Below are 19,929 nucleotides of genomic sequence, written 5' to 3' on the forward strand. Positions count from 1 at the left end.
GCTCACTTGCCTGGCGCATCCTGATGGTGGCATCCAGCATGAGGTTGTCTTCCCTTTACAACTGTTCTCGTAACGGAACATCTGTGATCCCATAAACGATTTGGTCTCGGATCATTGAGGATTGCAACTGTCCAAAATTGCACGACTGGGCATTTAAACGCAGATCCGTCGCAAAATTGTCAAAGGATTCCTTGTCTTTCTTGGCACGGGAACGGAACACATATCATTCAGAAATGTCAGTTCTTTTAGAACAGCGGCAGTGAAAACGTTGAATCACCTCCTCATAGCTCTGCTCGTCGTTCTCAAAGCCAAACGAATTATACAGTTCAAGCATTTGAGGACCTGCTGTCGTTAGCAGCAACGCAACGCACCTTTCATCAGGCAACGTCTGTTGGCCATGGGCCAAAAGCAAGAGTTCAACCTGCTTAAAACCGCGCCAGTTTGAGTGCAGATTGCCCGAGACTTGAAGCCGGTGGGGTACCTTCAAACCATCCATCTCGCATTTAACCGCCTTGCGTTGCGTGGAGTTGTAAATCCTTAGATCACCGGGTCGGTAGAGCGATTGTTCGTCTGGTTTCTTCTGTTCCACCCCGTGGTTTGTCTTTCTGTGGTTACCTCTAGTTCTTCAGCACTCCTGGTACCATGTTGTGTTTGATGGCTTCCCTGATCATGAAGGTACACATAGAACACGAAGATATGATTGCTATAAATATTTATTCTTGACACGCTTAATGATAACCATGCATTTCTATGTACAAACAATTCTGTCTGCGTTACTGTGAAACTAAGGAAGATGGTGACTGTCCCCTTGTCTGTCCTACTACCAAGTTCCAGCACCTCATCTGTCCCCCGGTATATATATGTCTGGATAGGTGTCTGGTTCCCACCTGCTGACGGGAGGTCATAACTGTCCCTACATGTATTGGTAAGTGGCTATATACACTGGTGCTGTTATATACAAACATATACATTGGTGCAACTATGTACAGTTATGCATAGATATGCCTATGCGCATATGACCACAGTACCGTGTCGATAAAGAAGGGCTGCATCCTGGAGAGGACAAAGTGAAGGCCATAAAAGGAGCACCGACTCCATGAAACACGACTGAACTGAAGATGTTCCTCATAAGTTATTACGGGACGTTAATCGCCAACTTGGCTACTTTATTGGCACGCCGACATGCAGCACAGTGGACTAAACAGCTGGCTTGTAATGCAGAACAAGACCAGCAGCGCGGGTTCAATTCCTGTACCGGCCTCCCCCAACAGGCACCGGAATGTGGCAACTAGGGGCTTTTCACAGTAACTTCATTGAAGCCTACTTGTGACAATAAGCTATTATTATTAATTATTATTATTAGAAGAAGCACCAGAAGCAGTTATGGCAGGCGCCACATTGAGAAGCATTCACAAAAGTGAAACAACAGCTGCTATTGTCCAACATCTTGGCACTACGATCCCACAAAACAGCTGGTACTAATATGCGATGCCTCTCCAAATCAGTGGGTAGATGGCACCGAGTGACCAATTGCATGTGCATCACGAACCTTCACAGATATGAAACAATGCTATGCACAAATCTAAAAAGAGGGACTGGCTGTGATATTTGGAGTAAAGAAATGTAATCTGTATGTCTTTACAAAGGACACAGCCCATAAACCCTAATTGGGCCCTTTTAAGGAGGACAAAGTGATTCTGCCTATCGCCTCAGCTTGGATCTAACATTGGGCACTATTGTTGCCGGCTTATGAGTGCTCCTTTGAGCACTGTCCTGGCACATACATCGCCTTGAGTCACCTACAAGCTTGGCCCCTCCATATGGAGTAGGGGCAGTCCTCTCCCATTGATGGGACGATGGCACCAGTAATGGTGCCATCTTGGATAGCCTGCCTGTATCTGTGAAACAAGTCCAGGAATGGACCCAGATGGACTCCATGCTGGCAAAACGGCACCACATGATCCTAAGTGGTGGAATTTGAGGACCACCCCACAGAGGAGGTGAAGCCCTTCCTATCCAAAAACCAAGAATTGAGAGTGGAGGATGGCAGCATCATATGGGGAGCCCGAGAGGTTGTTCCACGCCACACACTACAATGGGAGTAGTGCTGGCGGAGCTGCTCATGGGTCATCAATTCTGGACCAGACTCTGCCTATTGTTTTCCAATCTAGGAGTTAAAGTTGGAGTCAAGGCAAGAAGAACAGAAAATAAATTTTGATACCCAAAGGCCCGACAGGACCTTAAAGACAGGAGACACAGTCTATCGATATAACTTGGAAGACGGATCTCCTTGGATCCCAGGAGTCATAGTGGAAAAGACTGGCCCCATTTCGTACAAGGTCAAGACTAAAGAAAAGACTGTAAGGAAACACATGGACTATCTTAGGAGCAGGGAACCCTCCCCTGTTGAAACAACTCTGGATGGGGTGTACCCTCAACGTCCTATGTGCTCACCTCTGGGAAGTGGACTCATACCCTTTGAGGATGAGACTCGGGATCAGAATTGGAGACTGAGACGAATGACTCTCAGCTGGAGGTCAGCGTCGAAGATGAGCCCCCATCTTTGGCGCTATGACACTCTGCCGGGAAGCGACGATCCCCTATCCGCTTCATGCCCCCGATCCAGCTCCATGGATGATTGACCTGAGATCTTGTGCCAAGAAACGAAGGTGGCCACATCGCCATGGGAGTTGGGGGAGGAGGAGGGTGGTCTGGACTTAGAACATAGAACATAGAACGATACAGTGCAGTACAGGCCCTTCGGCCCACGATGTTGCACGGACATGGGAAGTCAAAAAACAAAAGCCATCTAACCTACACTATGCCATTATCATCCATATGCTTATCCAATAAACTTTTAAATGCCCTCAATGTTGGCGAGTTCACTACTGTTGCAGGTAGGGCATTCCACGGCCTCACCACTCTGCGTAAAGAACCTACCTCTGACCTCTGTCCTATATCTATTACCCCTCAGTTTAAGGCTATGTCCCCTCGTGCTAGCCATTTCCATCCGCGGGAGAAGGCTCTCACTGTCCACCCTATCTAACCCCCTGATCATTCTGTATGCCTCTATTAAGTCTCCTCTTAACCTTCTTCTCTCTAACGAAAACAACCTCAAGTCCATCAGCCTTTCCTCATAAGATTTTCCCTCCATACCAGGCAACATCCTGGTAAATCTCCTTATAGGATGAGGGATGTGATAACTCGCGAGGACCACAGAGGTTCACTAATCAATTTCCCTGTAGGGCTCGTAAAGTATGGGTTCCCACGGTAGTGGGCGGAAGCCCACCCAGCTTGCACTCGTTAGTGAGCCCTTTAAATGCTGCTCTCAGACTTGGGCCGGAAGTTCCGATAGTCCTGGGCTGGGACATTAGCGTTGTACATCGCAGTAGCGACTTTATCTTTTGAGTTATAATAATAAACCTGTTTAGCCGTCTTCTTCATGTCTCCCTACATATACCATTTTACATTTTAATGTATCAGGTTTTTTTAAAGGGGGGAAGGAGCGTAGTACATTGCAAGATCTGAGTATTTTGTTATATTGCTCTCTCTGCTGGGGAGGTGTAAATGAAGTTGTTCATATAATGGTGGCCGCCTGCTGACAAAATACAAATTTCTTTACCAGTCAGTGTGGCCTCAATAAAAGTCGAGATGGATTTGCAGGTACAGCATTAGTTATTTTATTTGGCTTGCAAGCCTGATTCATTTCACAGAGGCATAGGACACATCTAGTCTCCTACACCCCTGGAAAGCGAATGAACAAGGAGACAAAGGGATTTCTGCAAATAAATTCAAATGGTATCAAGTTTCACATACACGATTCCCATAGGTCATCCTATACCCCTCCTGACCTGGTCATACATTCTGATTGGCTCACTTCTCATCCCTTCCTCTGGCCCCCTTATTACCCAGCATCCTTTTCTCCTCCTTTGGTGGACACACCTCCTCCTTGCTTTGCCATGCGGTCTGAAATCCTTTGTCTGTGAACTCACCAGAATGAGACTGGCCTATCTCTACATTACAGTAACTAATATCTCTAAAGTAACTATTTTATATCACATTCGTCACTGCTGGGTTAATCTTTACTCAGCTCAATGCACAACAACTTGAGATTCCTGAGTAATTAAAAGACCATGGCCTGGATTCTCCAAAAATGGGGCTATGTCCGGCATTTCACTCTTGACTATCCTTAAGAAAGTCCTGAGCGATTCTCTTATCTGCAGGGGGCCGGCAGGGCCCCGGAGTGCTTCCCGCAGCTCTGGCTGCGGATAGTGGGCCCCGCACTTCGTCGGGAGTCCGCGCATGCGCACGGCAGCGGCCCGCGCCATGCGTGATGGCGGACTCAGAACGCGGACCGTCATCCAAAATGTAGGCCCCCCACCCCGAGATTGCACGTGCCCGTGGATCCGTGCCGCCCGATCGCTCCCCTGGCCGTCCATGAGGCCCCCCCTCCCCGGTGATTGACCCCCCCGCCCCCCACCAGGGCAGCCGCGGACTGAGTTTGCAGCCACTACACGAGATTGCCGACGGCCGATACGAGGTTAGAACCACGGCATTTGGAACTTGGCCAGTTTTGCACGGAGAATTGTCGGGGGGTCCTCCGTCAATGGCTCCCTAGCTGTGCCGTGTAAATCACGCGCGAGCCCGGAGAATCGCTTCAGTGGCGCAGGTCCCGATTTCCTCGTAAATGGCCATTCTCCGTCCCCGCACCGAACGCGATTTCGGTGCAGGGCTGCGGAGAATCCAGCCACAAATATTTTCAGATTGACTTGGACCTCGCTAAATTATTAGCCTCGCTAACAGCTCAGTAAGTAGGTGCAGTGCCTGGTAATGTTACTGAGCTCTAAGGGTGAACCTCCATGATCCAGTTGAATTTGTTTTATTGGGCTGTCAATGAAGGCATTTCCTTCAAGTTCTTGAAATAGAGTGCAGAAATGTTTCCCAAGTTTCCTATGCTTCATCATTACTTGTGCTGGAAACAGCATCAAAGTGCTTGATGTTGTGCCAGAACAGGATTAGACTCAGCTCTGATCACTTCCACGGTCAACTAGCCCGTCTTCACTCACAATTCAGGCTCACACATCAAGAATGGTCAGTGATACCCATGGAACATGCTCATCAAGAGGCACCAGCTTAGGAGGAGACGACTGAAGTAAGAAAAAAATCACATTAAAACCTAAGACAGTACCTTTGATAGAGTATGGTGATTGAACTGGTGTGCAACCCAGTTTATGCTGGCAAGTGAATTACTCAAAGGAAATGCAAGAATATCTTATTTGAGAATTTTTAAAAAAATATTATCGGTAAGCATGGCCTTCTGATACTGTAATCAGGCCAAATGGCTGTTATACCCGACCTCTAATTGATGCTGACCTTGTGCACAAATTGAGAAGGGTCTCATTTTCTCATGCTAACGTTATACAAGTGAAATTTGCCGAAATACATCTCAAAGATACATTTAAAAAATGGCTACTCTTGTTCTTCTTTAAAAGCACAAACACATGGATGTTGGAACATGCATTCTCTCATTAACTCATTATCCAATACCTTTAATGGTGCTGGAACTAGAGACATTTGAGGTGCATTTCAATTTGATGGCAGTTAGAATATCTTGTAGTTTTTGAATCATCTCTCTGTCTTCGACATGTTGCCTTTCAATCATTCTCCACCATTTAGTATTTGCAAAATTCTCATCACATTTTAAGTTTTTGTTTTGCCAGAAACTCTCTTCAAAAGTGTTTACTTTTTGGAGAATGTTATTAAAACCATTATTACAATTCTCATTCTCTAAATGTTCAAGAATTTCTTCCAACCATAAGAGCTTGGCTTTTTCAAAGCATCTTTCCAAATACTGCAGTTGGGCAATACTCATGTGCTTTCTTAGGAATTTAAGATTACTATAAATGCTTGTAATGTCAAGTGATGCATCTTTTATTCTGAGCTTCTCAAACTGATTTTTTGCTTCATTTATTCCCCAGAATGAGACACTGCCAGTTTGGTGGACAATGGATTCAATATCCCGTGCTGTTTCTTTATCAGTGGCATCTCCTGTTTTATGTTTATTTTCAGTATTTACAGAAGTAGCTCTAATTATATTTTCAGTGGCAGCATCTGGATCAGGCTCAGCTGATGTGCTTAACTGGCTTGTTGCTTGCTTTTTATTAATGGAATTGACCATCAGCTTTCCAGAATCGCTCTCCATTTTAGCTCTCCACAAGTTGTCGGAAAAAGAATCAATAGATGGTTGTGATGCTTTTTCATTTAATATACTATGAGTCTCCCTGTAATTGTCATTCATTTTATCTTCTCTCGTTTCTTTAACAATCTGCTGTGGTTCGATTCTAACATCAGTGTCTCCGGTAAGATTCACATTCTCTGAAAGCAGTGAATTCACATGTTCTACCAGAGATTCAGTTTCCATAGATCTATGTATCTTGTTGTTTTTTTCACTATTTATGGTGGTGTTACTGACTTTGGTTACATTTGTTTCTTCCTGTGGCAAATTCTCGGTCGTGACAAAAACAGCTGATTGTTCTTCTGATTCTAAAGTTACCTGTTTATCTCCTAAGTTTTTTTGTTGATTGAAAGAGTTTTCTCGAGTCAAGGTTTCACCATCATTTGAAACAGCAGGCTCTTCAGATTGTGAACTGGATAAAGGATCGGGTAAAGTTTGTTCTTTGTCTTCCAGATTGTCCGGCAGTAAGGATTCTGTGTTATCTGTTGTAGTAAACAATTTTGATGCTAAATCGGAAGTTATACATTGTTTCTGTAAGGCAGAGTCTTTATCATCCGTTTTCTCCTTTAACAGAACTTTATCTGTAACTGAATCGGTATGTTGCTCAGACTGTGCAAGTGTCAAAACCTTTGCCTGGAGAATATCCTCATTAACATGCAATTTTTCAAACAAAACATATTTACTATGATCTGACATAGAAAGCCAGTTAGATGCAGAAGTATAAGTTACTTGATGTTGTTGCAAGCCTTGTCCATCATGTTTTTTCAGTGAAAAGGATTTATCACCAGCTGGAGCAGCCTGATTAGATTCAGGTTCTAAGGGCAGACATTCTTTGAAAACATGTTCTTCTCCATTTAAGCATTCCTGTAATTCAGTTTCACCATGATCCAAAGTAAGCTGATTGAGTTCAGATTCTAATACTGGCGCATGTCGTTGCAAGGTGGTTCTGTCACTATATATTTTTTCCTCTGGCAGAGCTCCAGTATGATCTGAAGCAGGCTGCAGTGATTGTATTCTTTGGGTTTCATCATACAGTTGTCTCTGTAAGGAAGGATCATAGGTATTTGTAACTATCTGTTTATCGATCAACCAGGGTGGGTACATTTCCTCTAAAGGTTGATGTTTATCCTTCTTTGTTAAAGGGTTGTACAGGTCTAAAATCTGCTGCTTTGCTGATGTTAAATGTCCTGGTTTGATGGCTTCCTTGTTCTCCAATTCATCCTGTAAAGAAGGGACAACTTGGCCAGAGATAGAACCTTCATCAAATTCAGAGTTGAAATGCTTCTGTTCAATATCAGTTTGTGCCTGGGACAAAAGTTTATCGTCATCTGAAATGTCAAACTGTTCAAATTCCATTGTTGATGTAACATGTTGCTCTTGTGAGATTTGTTGCTCATGATACAGCTCTTCCTCTGGCAATTGATCATTATCTGCAATAGTAACTTGCTGCAAGTCTGATTTCATTGCTGGGTGTTCTTGTGAAAACTTTTCTTTATTCTGTAAGGTATTCAGTGAATCAGGAGCATTTGAGATAAGCTGTTCTGATTCCAATTTAGATACTAAATTCAATTTTGCATTGTTTGTTATTGTGAGAAGTGTAGTTTCTGAACTTGGATCTCCAGCAGGTGTCAATTCAGAATCAGATGTTAAAGGTTGTTCTTCCTCATACAAATGTCCTTGTATCAAAGGTTCATCTTTACTTATGACATTAAATTCTTCCAACGACGAGATTAGATCATGGTTGTGTAAAACCTCCTGTTGACCATGTAATTTTTCTTCAGTAAGTAGGTTTTCATGTGTCACAGACCTCATGTAGCCTGAACTATGTTGATTAATTTCTGAAGAAAATTTTAAATGCTCTTGCAAATTTTGTTCTTCATGGACGTTTTTCTGAGTCAATGGTTCATTATGTCCCTTGAAATTTGAATCTGGTATTAAATTTTGCTCTTGTAAATTTTGGATTTTTAATTTCTGAATATCTTGAAATTTTAATATTATGCCATCGAAACTGAAACTGTTTTTTAAACCATTTGCAGAAACAATCGACTGTGTGTTTTCACTTATTTCCCTGTGCTCCTTTGCAGCTGGCTGCAAGCCTTCAGACTGGCAACTAATCTCATTCTCCATTGTACATAGACTATGTTCTGGGCATTGGTTTGCTTCCTCATTTATTAATGAATCAACAATCAGTGCATCTCCTTCACTTGGAGCCTTATTCATCACATGCACGGGAGAACTACCTTCAGATTCACTATTCCTTGTGTTTTCAATATCGTCAATGGTGCTTTTCTTTATTTTCTCTAGTGAATCAGGAGTCAGGTGATCTTCATTGGTTTGACCAAACCTTAATATATCACTTAAACTAAAATGATGCCATTGTGATTTTGACTCATGATTATCCAGTATACTTTCTTTAATGTCATCAATGTTTTCTTCGGGTCCGTCTTGCAAGGTAGCAGCCTGATCTTCATTGTTTTGACCAAAGCCAAAGTGATACCATGGTGATGATTTTGATCCATCAGTGTCTTTTGTATAATCTTTGTTATTGCCATTAATATTCTGTGTTTCTTCTGATGTTCTGGGAATCTGACCACTGTTTTCACTAAATCTAAATGTGTCACGTATTGTATTAAAGTGAAACCACCATGTTTTTGAATCATCATTACCCATGGTCTCCTCTTCCCCAACATTTTCTGTTTCTTTGGATATGCCCGAATGCTCAGCTTTATTGATTTGAGAATGCCACAATTTGTCCATTAAATCAAACGACAACTGATCGTTATCCATTTGAGTATCTTCATTGGCGTTTTTTGATGTTCTTTCTGAACTACTAGATTTTAGCCCTAGTTCATCTGGATCTGAAAGATCAAAAATTTTGTTTTCCAAGTCGGTTACCATATATTTACTTGAGCCTGTGGTGTCATCAATAGAATCCAACTTTACATTTTCATTCTTATCTTTATTTTTATAATTATCATTGCTGGATAGAACATCTTCTGGCGAATCACCGATGAAGCTAAACAATTTGGACAAGCCGCCAATCCAGACTGAAGTTTCAGAACCAAGGTTTTCTTTGCCTTTGTAATGCACACCATTGTTTAGCTCTTCAGTCGTTTCAGACATTGTGGTGTCCTCACTATAGTCCAATGCAATTTTTCGACTTTTAAAGGAGTTTAGCTGTAGAGACAGGTCAGTGGATTCCACAACCTTCTTATCCAGATTACTTTCCAAACCAAACCACCTGCTGATTCTAGATCCAATCCAACTAGATTCCTCTTCCACAAATTTAGATTCTTCATTGCTTTCAGATGTAATAGCAGTGGTTTCACTGATTGTCTGTCCTGCATATTCATTTTTTGTACCAATATATTCACTGTATGCCGATTCAGGACCTATGGCTAAGTTGATATCATTGTTATCTGTATGTTTGGAGACACTTTCTTCACTTATTTCATTCAGGTGATCAGCTGGTGAAAGAAACTTATCTATTTGCACAATCACGTCAGTTGCTAGACTTGGTTGAAATTGTTCTTCACCAGTTGTCATCTCTAACTCAGTGTCATCTGCAGCATGATGTGTTCTTTGTAATTGCTCTTTATAAAGATTACTTAAATTGTCCACATGTTCACCTTTAGCAGAATTACCTTTGTAATCCTGGTTGTAATTGTTCAGGTCGGATTCATGTCCTGATTTGGCTTTCACTTCTTCTGATTTTGAAAATGAATTTTCTCCATATTCATCATGAACTGAATCACTTTCTCCACTTTCAGTGTAATAATCACCTCCATCAAGGCAAAGGAAATCATTTTCCTGAAAGAAATATGCAGAGTCTTAAGTTTATGCTTCTGATTTAGGGTATATTAGTTAACTTTTTGTTTCCCCGCACTTTTTACATGTGGATGATTTCAATTGGGAAATATGGAATGACAGTGGAATAAGTACATCCGAGAGAAAAGTAAGGGACGAAAAGTATGTGTTGAAGTTGGAAGTCTAAGATATGCAAATTTGAGGAATTTAGTTTGAGAAGGGATATTCTGAATAAATATGGATTAGGTTCAAATAATTGAAAATGGACTTCCGGTGACGGCCATGGAGTGAGTGATCGCACATTTGGTGGCTCCCGCTTAAGATGGATCTTTTCGGTCCTTCCCCACTCGAATGATGTGGTATTTGAGGGCAAAAGGTGTATGAGTGCCCATGGAAGGTAATACTCCTTTGGTGAGGTTGGTGTGTGGATCAGTGGACGAGAAGTGCCACAAGAAAGAGAGAACAGCTGGAGCAGGTGAAGATGGCGGAGGGTAAGGGGGCAGCACTGCCCGCCTAGTGGTCGACGGAGCAGCTGGTGGAGCTTTTGAACAACAAATTCCAGCAGCAGATGGAAGAGGCTTTGGAGGATTTGGCCAAAGTGGTGGAGCTGCTCAGGGTGGTGATCGAGCGAGTGGAGCAGAGGCAGGAGGCTCTGGCCTGGCAATACAGAAGGTGGAGGAGGCGGTGGAGGAGCATGAGGAGCGGCAGGCCTTGTTGGAGATGGAGCTGGGGATGGGAATGAACAGCCACAAGAGGCTAAGAGAGAAACTGGGAGAACTTGAGAACCACTGCAGGAGGCAGAATTTGAGGATTGTCTGGATGCCTGAGAGCATTGAGGGAGTGGAGGCCGTCAAGTATGCTGGAGAGGCCCCTCAAGGTGGATCGGGCACACAGGGAGGAGATCACAGGTGGGGGAACTGCCTAGGGTGATGGTGGTGAGGCTGCATCGACGTTTGGACAAGGAAAATATTCTGCAGTGGGCAAGGCCGACCAAGAAATACACCTGGGATGGGAGTGCACTGCGGTTTACCAGAACCTGGGTGCGGAACTGGCGATGCAGAAGGCCAGGTACAACCGCATAAAGGGCGGCTCTCTTTAAGAAGGGGGTAAAGTTTGGGGTTTTGTACCCTGCCCCCTTGTGGGTGACACACCAAAGCAGGAATTTTATTTTGACTCGTCAGAGGAGGCGATGGACTTTATGAGGGACCATGAACTGGGAGGAATATGAGGACATTACTCTGGGGAGGAGCTGTGTATTCATTGTAAGGCACGTGGGGTCAGAAATATGGGGTGGGTTTCAATGGGGCAGCGGTGATGGCAAGTGCTCCTTTTGTTTTTCTTTGTTTGTTGGTCATACAGAGGATTGGGGGGGAAGAAGGGTGGACTGGAAGGGTGAGGGGAAGTCAGAGGCCTTGGGTGGGTGCCACCATGCTAGCTGAGGTAGCTAACGGGAGTGAAGTAGGGGCTTGCCAGGAGGAAGTCGTGGCCGGGGGGGGGGGGGGGGGGGGGGGGGGGGGGGGTTGAATGGAGTGGTGTTGGTCTTTTGTTTGCTGGTGGGGAGGGGAGGGGGGTTGCTGAGATGGGTGTGGGGCAGTAGGGAAGGGAGGGATGGCGGCGGACATCCTAGGATGGGCCTGGAGGTGCATGTGACGTGGGTCAGGGGCTGGCTTAAAAAGGGTGATCGGCAGAAAAAGGCAGAGAGCCCCCTGACCAGGATGGTCACGTGGGCTGAATGGCTGGTTAAATGGTTGCGTTTGTTCACGCATCTGAGGAGTCTGAAGGCGGATATTGTGTTTTTGCAGGAGACGCATCTGAAGCTGGGAGATAAGACGAGGCTGCGGAAGGGATGGATGGGGCAGGTGTTTCACTTGGGCCTGGATATGAAGACGACGGAGGTGGTGGTGTTGGTTAATAAGAGAGTGGCTTTCGAGGTGGGGAGTATTGTGGCCGATCCAACGGGGGTAGGTATGTGATGGTCCGTGGGAAGCTGGGGAAAATGCCAGTAGTCCTGGTAAAAGTTTATGCCCCGAGTTGTGACGATGCAGAATTTATGAGGCGGGTGCTAGGGAAAATCCCGGCTGATTATGGGGAGTGATTTCAATACGGTCCTGGACCTGAGCCTGGACCGATCGAGTCCTAGGTCGTTGAGGGTGTCAGTGGTGGTGAGAGAGTGGCGGAGGATCATGGAACGCATGGGGGTTGGACCAGTGGAGGCTTGGGAGGCTGAGGGTGAAGAAGTTTTCATACTTCTCCTATGTGCACCTGGCTCCTCCCGGATTGACTTTTTTGTGATGGACAAGGCGCTGCTGGTGGGAATGGCCGACTCGGAGTATCCAGCAATTGTGATTTTCGACCATGTGCCGCATGGGGTGGATTTGCCCATCAACTGCCGGGGATAATAGGGGAGGACCAACGGCATTTCTAAAGGGGAGGCAGTTGTTGGCGAATGTGTGGAGTCTACTTAATGTAATTATGATGCTCTCGGGGGGGCAGGAGATAGACGTAGTGGTGGTGATGGATGCGGAGAAGCCTTTTGATCGGGTGGAGTGGGCATTTTTGTTGGAGGTGCTTGAATGGTTTGGGTTCGGACAGGGGTTTGTGGATCGGGTCCAGCTGCTGTACAAGGTGCCGGTGACAAGCATTAGGACGAACCGGATAAGATCGGGGTACTTTGGGTTACATTGTGGGACAAGACAGGTGTGCCCACTCTTGTCATTGCTTTTCGTCTTAGGTAATGGAGCTATTGGCAATGGCAGTTAGGGTGTCGACGGATTGAAGAGAGATTGAGCGGGAGGGGAGGTGAGCATAGGGTTTTGCGATACATGGATAATTTGTTATTATATATCTTGGATCTGGTGGGCAGCATTGCAGGGATTATGGGGATTTTGGGGGAATTGGCTGTGTTTTGGTGTATAAATTGAACATTGGGAAAGAGTGAGGTGTTCCTGATTAATGCCAGAGGGCAAGAGAAGGGATTAGGGGAGTTGCCGGTTGATCTTTAGGTATTTAGAAATCCAGGTGGCGCAGAGCTGGGACCAGCTACATGGATTGAACTTGGCAAGATTGGTGGAGGGAATGAAGGTGGATTTTAAGAGGTGGGATGTGTTGCCGCTGTCGCTGGCTGGGCTCGTGCAGACGGTAAAAATGACGGTGCTGCCCAGGTTTCTGTTTGTGCTTCAAAACCTCCCTATCTTTGCCCCCAAGTCCTTTTTTAGGAAGGTTAGTTGGACAATTTTGGAGTTTGTGTGGGCGGGGAAGACCCACGAGTGGGAAAGGTGTTCTTGTAGCGGGGGCGAGGTGGGGTGCTGGTGTTGTCGAATTTGATAAATTATCTTTGGGCGATGAATACTGCAATGGCGAGTAAGTGGGCTGTGAAGGAGAGGTCGGTTTGGAAGTGGGTGGAGGCAGTGTCGTGTAGGGGAATGAGTTTAATATAATAATAATCTCTTATTGTCACAAGTAGGCTTCAATTAAGTTACTGTAAAAAGCCCCTGGTCGCCACATTCCGCCGACTGTTCGGGGAGGCTGGTACGAGAATCGAACCCGCACTGCTGCCTTGTTCTGCATCACAAGCCAGCTGTTTAGCCCACTGTGCTAAACCAGTCCCAAACCAGAGTTTGAGGGCACTCTTGTTGGCACCACCTCCATTCTCGCTGGCCAGGTACTCCTTGAGCCCGGTGGCGGTGTCAGCATTAAGGGTGTGGGGTCAGTGCAGCTCACATTTTGGACTGCAGGGCATGTCGTTGTGGGTTCTGATATGCGACAACCATAGGTTTGTGCCGGCGGGGCTGGATGTGACGTTTTGGGGTGACGGCAGGCGGGGACCGAATGTTTTAGGACTTGTTTATATAGGTAAAATTTGTGGAGCTCTAGTAGTTGGAGGAATTGTATGAGTTCTCCAAGGGGAATGGCTTTAGTTAGCTGCAGGTGAGGGATATCATGAGGAGGTGCCGTTCTTCCCGGGGCTGCTGACTCTGGTGTTGCAGGATAAGCTCTTGTCGGAGGACAAAATAGGGGAGGGGAAGCTGTCGGATACATACAAGGAATTGATGGAGAGGGAGGGTTCTCCGGTGGAGGAGATCAAACGCAAGTGGGAGGAGGAGGTGGGAGGGGAGGTGCAGGCTGGGACATGGGCGGAGGCATTGTGGAGGGTGAATGTGTCCTCATCGTGTGCAAGGTTAAGCCTCATTCAGTTTAAAGTGGCACATAGGGCCAACATGACTGTGGCGAGGCTGAGTAGGTTCTTGCGGAGGTGAAGACAGGTGTAGGCGGTGCGTGGGGGGGAGGGGTGGCGCGAATTGCATCCCCATGTTGTGGGTGTCTCCAAGACAGAGGTTGTGCTGGCAGGGGTTTTCGGGTGTTATATCTGAGGTTCTGGGTATGGGGGTAGTCCGGAGGTGGCGTATCGGAAGACCCTGGGGTTCGGGGATGTGGGGGGGGGGGGGTATATTGGCCTCTGCCTCCCTGATAGCCCGGAGGCACATTTTGTTGTGTTGGCGGGACTCGGAGGCGCCAAAGGCAGGGGTGTGGATGAGCGACCTGGCAGACTCCCTGAGGTTGGAGAAGATCAAGTTCGCTATGTGGGGGGGGTGGTAGAAGGGTTCACCAGGAGATGGAAACCGTTCATTAATTTCTTCAAGGAGGATTGAGGAGACAGCAAGGCGGGGGGAGGGGGGGGGGGAGGGAGAGAGAGTAGGGGTAAAAATGGGGATGGCGAACATGGTGGGTGTTGCTATCGGGGAGGTTTTGTTTAGATTGATGTATTTTTCTGATATTTTGTGTATATATGTAAAAAGCCTTGAATAAAAATATTTTTTAAAAAATAATTGAAAATGAAAGCTCATTAAAATAGAAAAGATCATAAAAACATGTTTAAGTATTTATGTTTGCATTCTTAATTTACTATTAGATTAAAAAGTTAGGCTTGATATGGAATAAATTTAACTCTGATATTAGTGTTCATTTCTGTGCCGACTGAAATAAACTGAAGTGAGTTTGCCCTGTGCTGCCAACTGCTTTAGGGTTAAGTGCTCAGAATTAGCACATTCTTTTGGTTTTGCATTCCAAAATAGACAATCAAGGCTAATTTTCCAAGAGTAATAACTGAAATATTTCTGTTCCAGTCTAAACCATATTCAACCAAAATTATTTGGGTTGATCTTAAAATGACTTATTTTGAAATCTTTGGAACAGAATTTAACCATGAAACACTGAAAATAGCACACATCAAGTTACGTTCAAGTACATCAATTTACAGGTTACCTTGGTTGGCAGTTCCATTTCTGTCAATACTGAGACATCTTCAACTTGAACTGCATCTTTCGGAAAATACCCAAATTGCTTTCCTATCTAAAATAAAATAAAGTCATTACAAGTTAACTGAGAGCATGAAAGTATTTGCATGTTGGAAAAACAGCATTTTGTGTATGTTTTCTATAAGTGACCAAAAACAGTGTGGATCTTCATTCATCTCTTGTTCCATTGTGTGATGTGTGATGTTTTATAGTTTAAACTCATAGTTATGTGCAGTTTTGGTGTCCTTATCTGAGAAAAAGTGTTCTTGCTATGGAGGGAGTGCAGCGAAGGTTTACCAGGCTGATTCCTGGGATCATAGAATTTTTTACAGTGCAGAAGGAGGCCATTCGGCCCATCGAGTCTGCACCGGCTCTTGGAAAGAGCACCCTACCCAAGGTCAACATCTCCACCCTATCCCCATAACCCAGTAACCCCACCCAACACTAAGGGTAATTTTGGACACTAAGGGCAATTTATCATGGCCAATCCACCTAGGACTGTCATATGAGGAGAGACTAAGTCGGTTAGGATTATATTCATTGGTGTTTAGAAGAGTGAGAGGGGATCTCATGGAAACTTACAAAATTCTAACAGGATTAAACAGGGTAGATTCAGAAAGAATGTTCCCGATGGTGGGGGACTCCAGAATTAGGGGTAATAGTTTGAGGATAAGGGGTAAACCTTTTAGGACTGAGGTGAGGAGAATTGTCTTCACCCAGAGAGTGATGAATCTGTGGAATGTGCTACCACAGAAAGCAGTTGAGGCCAAATCGGTGTGTAATTTCAAGAGGGAATTACTTATAGCTCTTGGGGCTAAAAGGATCAAGGGATATGGGCGGGGGAGGCAGGATCGGGGTATTGAAGTTGATGATCAGCCATGATCAGAATGAATGGCAGAGCAGGCTCGAAGGGCCGAATGGCCTCCTCCCACTTTTATTTTCTATGTTTATCAAACTCCGTTAATGTTCAGAAACTCATTTCTAGTTACTGAAATCATTGCATAAAAAGTGGCACATTTTATATATAATGTATATCTGATCTACATAAGAAACATAAATCACAGAACTTGGGAATTAATAAGTCCACTGAATAGGTAAACAATGACAACAATAATTCTATTGGGTTCATGTTGTTTGAGAGAGACAACTTGCTGAGAGACAATATGCTGCCTTTAATGTAGTAAAAGATTCTAAAGTGCTTCAGAGGAACATGATCAAATAAAACTGACGATGAGGCAAAGGAGACATCTGGACAGGTGATTAGAGACTTTGTCAAAGAAATAGGTATTAAGGAGGACAGGTAAGGGAGAAGTGGCGAGGTTCCAGGAGGGAATTTGAGAGCTCATAGCTTTGTTGGCTCAAGGCATGAGCATTAACAATGGGCTAAAGAAGAATGTGGAACACAAGTGTCCAGGGTTGGAAAAATGCAGAGTTCTCAGAGGGCTGGAGAAGGTTACAGAGACCGGAGAGCAGGGAAGGGATTTTGAAAAGCAAGAAAAGAAGAGGTGATATGTAAGGGAGCATAATCAAACTATTACCCCTAATTCTGGAGTCCCCCACCATCGGGAACATTCTTTCTGAATCTACCCTGTTTAATCCTGTTAGAATTTTGTAAGTTTCCATGAGATCCCCTCTCACTCTTCTAAACACCAATGAATATAATCCTAACCGACTTAGTCTCTCCTCATATGACAGTCCTCGGTGGATTGGCCATGATAAATTGCCCTTAGTGTCCAAAATTGCCCTTAGTGTTGGGTGGGGTTACTGGGTTATGGGGATAGGGTGGAGATGTTGACCTTGGGTAGGGTGCTCTTTCCAAGAGCCGGTGCAGACTCGATGGGCCGAATGGCCTCCTTCTGCACTGTAAAAAATTCTGTAAGGAAACGGTTGGGAATGGGGACAAGAAGCCTGGAGTCCTCTCTGTATTGCCATAATAATCAGTTTTAGCAGAACCCAATAATGTTTGATGATGGGCTCAATCAGTTATGGGCTATTTATGTTCAAATCTGAGTCCATTGGCATTAAGGGAGCGAAGATGAGTGCTGCACCTTGGGGAACAATTGTGATGGGAGAAATTGAGAGTTTTACTGGGGACAAGGGCATCAAAGGGGAGGGTGTGACTTAGAAAATGGTCTCAGGGAGGGTTGTCCAAAAAGAAAGAAGTCTTACAATACCAGGTTAAAGTCCATCAGGTTTGTTTCAAACACTAGCTTTCGGAGCACTGCTCCTTCCTCACCTGAGGAAGGAGCAGTGCTCCGAAAGCTAGTGTTTGAAACAAACCTGTTGGACTTTAACCTGGTGTTGTAAGACTTCTTACTGTGCTCACCCCAGTCCAAGGCCGGCATCTCCACATCAAAAAGAAAGAGTTTGAGCCAAAGAGAGAGTTAGTGGGAGGGCTGACAAATTCAATTTTCCTTCCTAGTTACTTGCTGTATCTCAATGCTGGCAAATTTACCAAAACAATGGGTTTTAGGGAGGATTTTAAAGAAGAGGTAGCTCAAGAATTAGAGGTTGTTTAGGACTGGACTCCAGGACATGGGGATTTTTTTTAGGAATGACCATCAACGGATAAAAAGAAATGTACAAGAGGCCAGAGTCTGAGTAATGGGCAGTTTAGACTGCCTACCTCTAACTATGTAACATTACCCATTTTGGTCCCTCCTCCACTTTTCTGCTTCCGAAACTCACATCCATCAGATTACCTTCAGAGTAATCTATTATAAAACTCTCCTGGTTGGCCTCCCATCTTCCACCCTCTATAAAATCATAAGATCAGAAGAAACAGCTGGTTTAGGCCAGTTGCCCATCAAACCTGCTCTGCCTCCATGATCATGGATGATCTGATTGTGGCCTTAACTCCACTTTCCTTGCTGCCCTCCCTGAAAATGCACCCCCACCTCTCCCCCCAATTTTTCCACCCACTCTCCATCTAATCTTCCTATCTTCATTCCACTGCTAATTAAAAACTTATCTATCTCTTCAATAAATTTGTTTAGTGTTCCAGTGTCCATTGTACTCTGGGATAGAGAATTCCACAGATTCAGAACCCCTTTGAGTGAAGTAATTCCTCCTCATTTCTGTTTTAAATCTGCCACCTCTCAGCCTAAAACTATTGCCTCTTGTTCGAGAAGATCTAATAAGGGAAACATCCACTTCACATCTACGGTCACAATCCTTCCTATCTATGTCCCTCATAATTTTGTGCACCTTGATCAAGTCCACTTCAGCCTTCTCTGCTTTAAGGGAAACAACCCCAGCCTAAGCAGCCTCTCTTCATAGCTGAAACGCTCAATCTTGAATATATTCAATGACCTAGCCTCTACTGCTCTGTGAAGATAATCTTAATGACTCTCTGAGAGAAGAAATCCTCCCTCACCTCAGTCTTAATTTGGAGATTCCTTAATTTGAAACTGTGCCCCCTAGTTCTAGATTCCCCCATGAGGGGAAACCTCTCTCAGCAGCATCCACCCTGTTAAACCACCTTAAAGTCTTTATTGTTCGGTCATGTTGCAGCTGTACAAAACTCTGGTGCGGCCGCATTTGGAGTATTGCGTGCAATTCTGGTCGCCGCATTATAGGAAGGATGTGGAAGCATTGGAAAGGGTGCAGAGGAGATTTACCAGAATATTGCCTGGTATGGAGGGAAGATCTTATGAGGAAAGGCTGAGGGACTTGAGGCTGTTTTCGTTAGAGAGAAGAAGGTTAAGAGGTGACTTAATTGAGGCATACAAGATGATCAGAGGATTGGATAGGGTGGACAGTGAGAGCCTTTTTCCTCGGATGGTGATGTCTAGCATGAGGGGACATAGCTTTAAATTGAGGGGAGATAGATATCGGACAGATGTCAGAGGTAGGTTCTTTACTCAGAGAGTAGTAAGGGCGTGGAATGCCCTGCCTGCAACAGTAGTGGACTCGCCAACACTAAGGGCATTCAAATGGTCATTGGCTAGACATATGGACGATAAGGGAATCAGGTCGGCGCAACATCGAGGGCCGAAGGGCCTGTACTGCGCTGTAATGTTCTATGTTCTATGTTCTATGTTTCACCTCTCCTTCTTCTAAACTCCAGTGAGCATATGCCCAACCTTCTCTTTTTTTTTTAATTTAGAGTACCCAATTAATTTTTTCCAATTTAGGGGCAATTTAGTGTGGCCAATCCACCTACCTTGCACATCTGTGGGTTGTGGGTGCGAAACTCATGCAAACACAGGGAGAATGTGCAAACGCCACATGGACAGTGACCCAGAGCCGGGATCGAATCTGGGACCTCGACGCCGTGAGGCAACAGGGCTAACCCACTGCGCCACCGTGCTGCCCACGCCCAACCTTCTCAACATTTCCTCATTAAACAACACCTTCATCCCAAGAATCAGCCTCGTGAACTTTTTCTGAACTGCTTCCAATGGAGATATATCCCCTCTTAAATAAAGTGATCAAAACTGCACACAGTACTCTAGTGGTCTCACCAATGCCCTGTACAGTTGTTCTACCTTTATGGTCCATCCCCCTGTCAATAAAGGGCAGCATTCCATTTGCCTTCTTAGTTACTTGCTGTATCTCGATGCTAACATTTTGTGATCCATGTCTCAGATG

General features: G+C 44.8%; 1 protein-coding gene across 3 annotated transcripts in view; it reads right to left on the reverse strand.

The window, feature by feature from the left end:
* The window catches only part of mia2 (MIA SH3 domain ER export factor 2), a 145,699-nt gene that overhangs the window by 122,513 nt on the left and 3,257 nt on the right, over nucleotides 1–19,929 (reverse strand). For all 3 annotated transcript variants that reach the window (XM_072489035.1, XM_072489045.1, XM_072489039.1), the window contains 2 exons: nucleotides 15,305–15,391; nucleotides 5,548–10,045 (listed from right to left, as the gene is read on the reverse strand). In XM_072489035.1, the coding sequence (XP_072345136.1) occupies nucleotides 5,548–10,045; nucleotides 15,305–15,391 (4,585 nt within the window). The remainder of the gene's footprint in view (nucleotides 1–5,547; nucleotides 10,046–15,304; nucleotides 15,392–19,929) is intronic.

The sequence above is a fragment of the Scyliorhinus torazame genome, chromosome 2 (assembly GCF_047496885.1).
Source record: "Scyliorhinus torazame isolate Kashiwa2021f chromosome 2, sScyTor2.1, whole genome shotgun sequence".
Taxonomy (NCBI): Eukaryota; Metazoa; Chordata; class Chondrichthyes; order Carcharhiniformes; family Scyliorhinidae; genus Scyliorhinus; species Scyliorhinus torazame.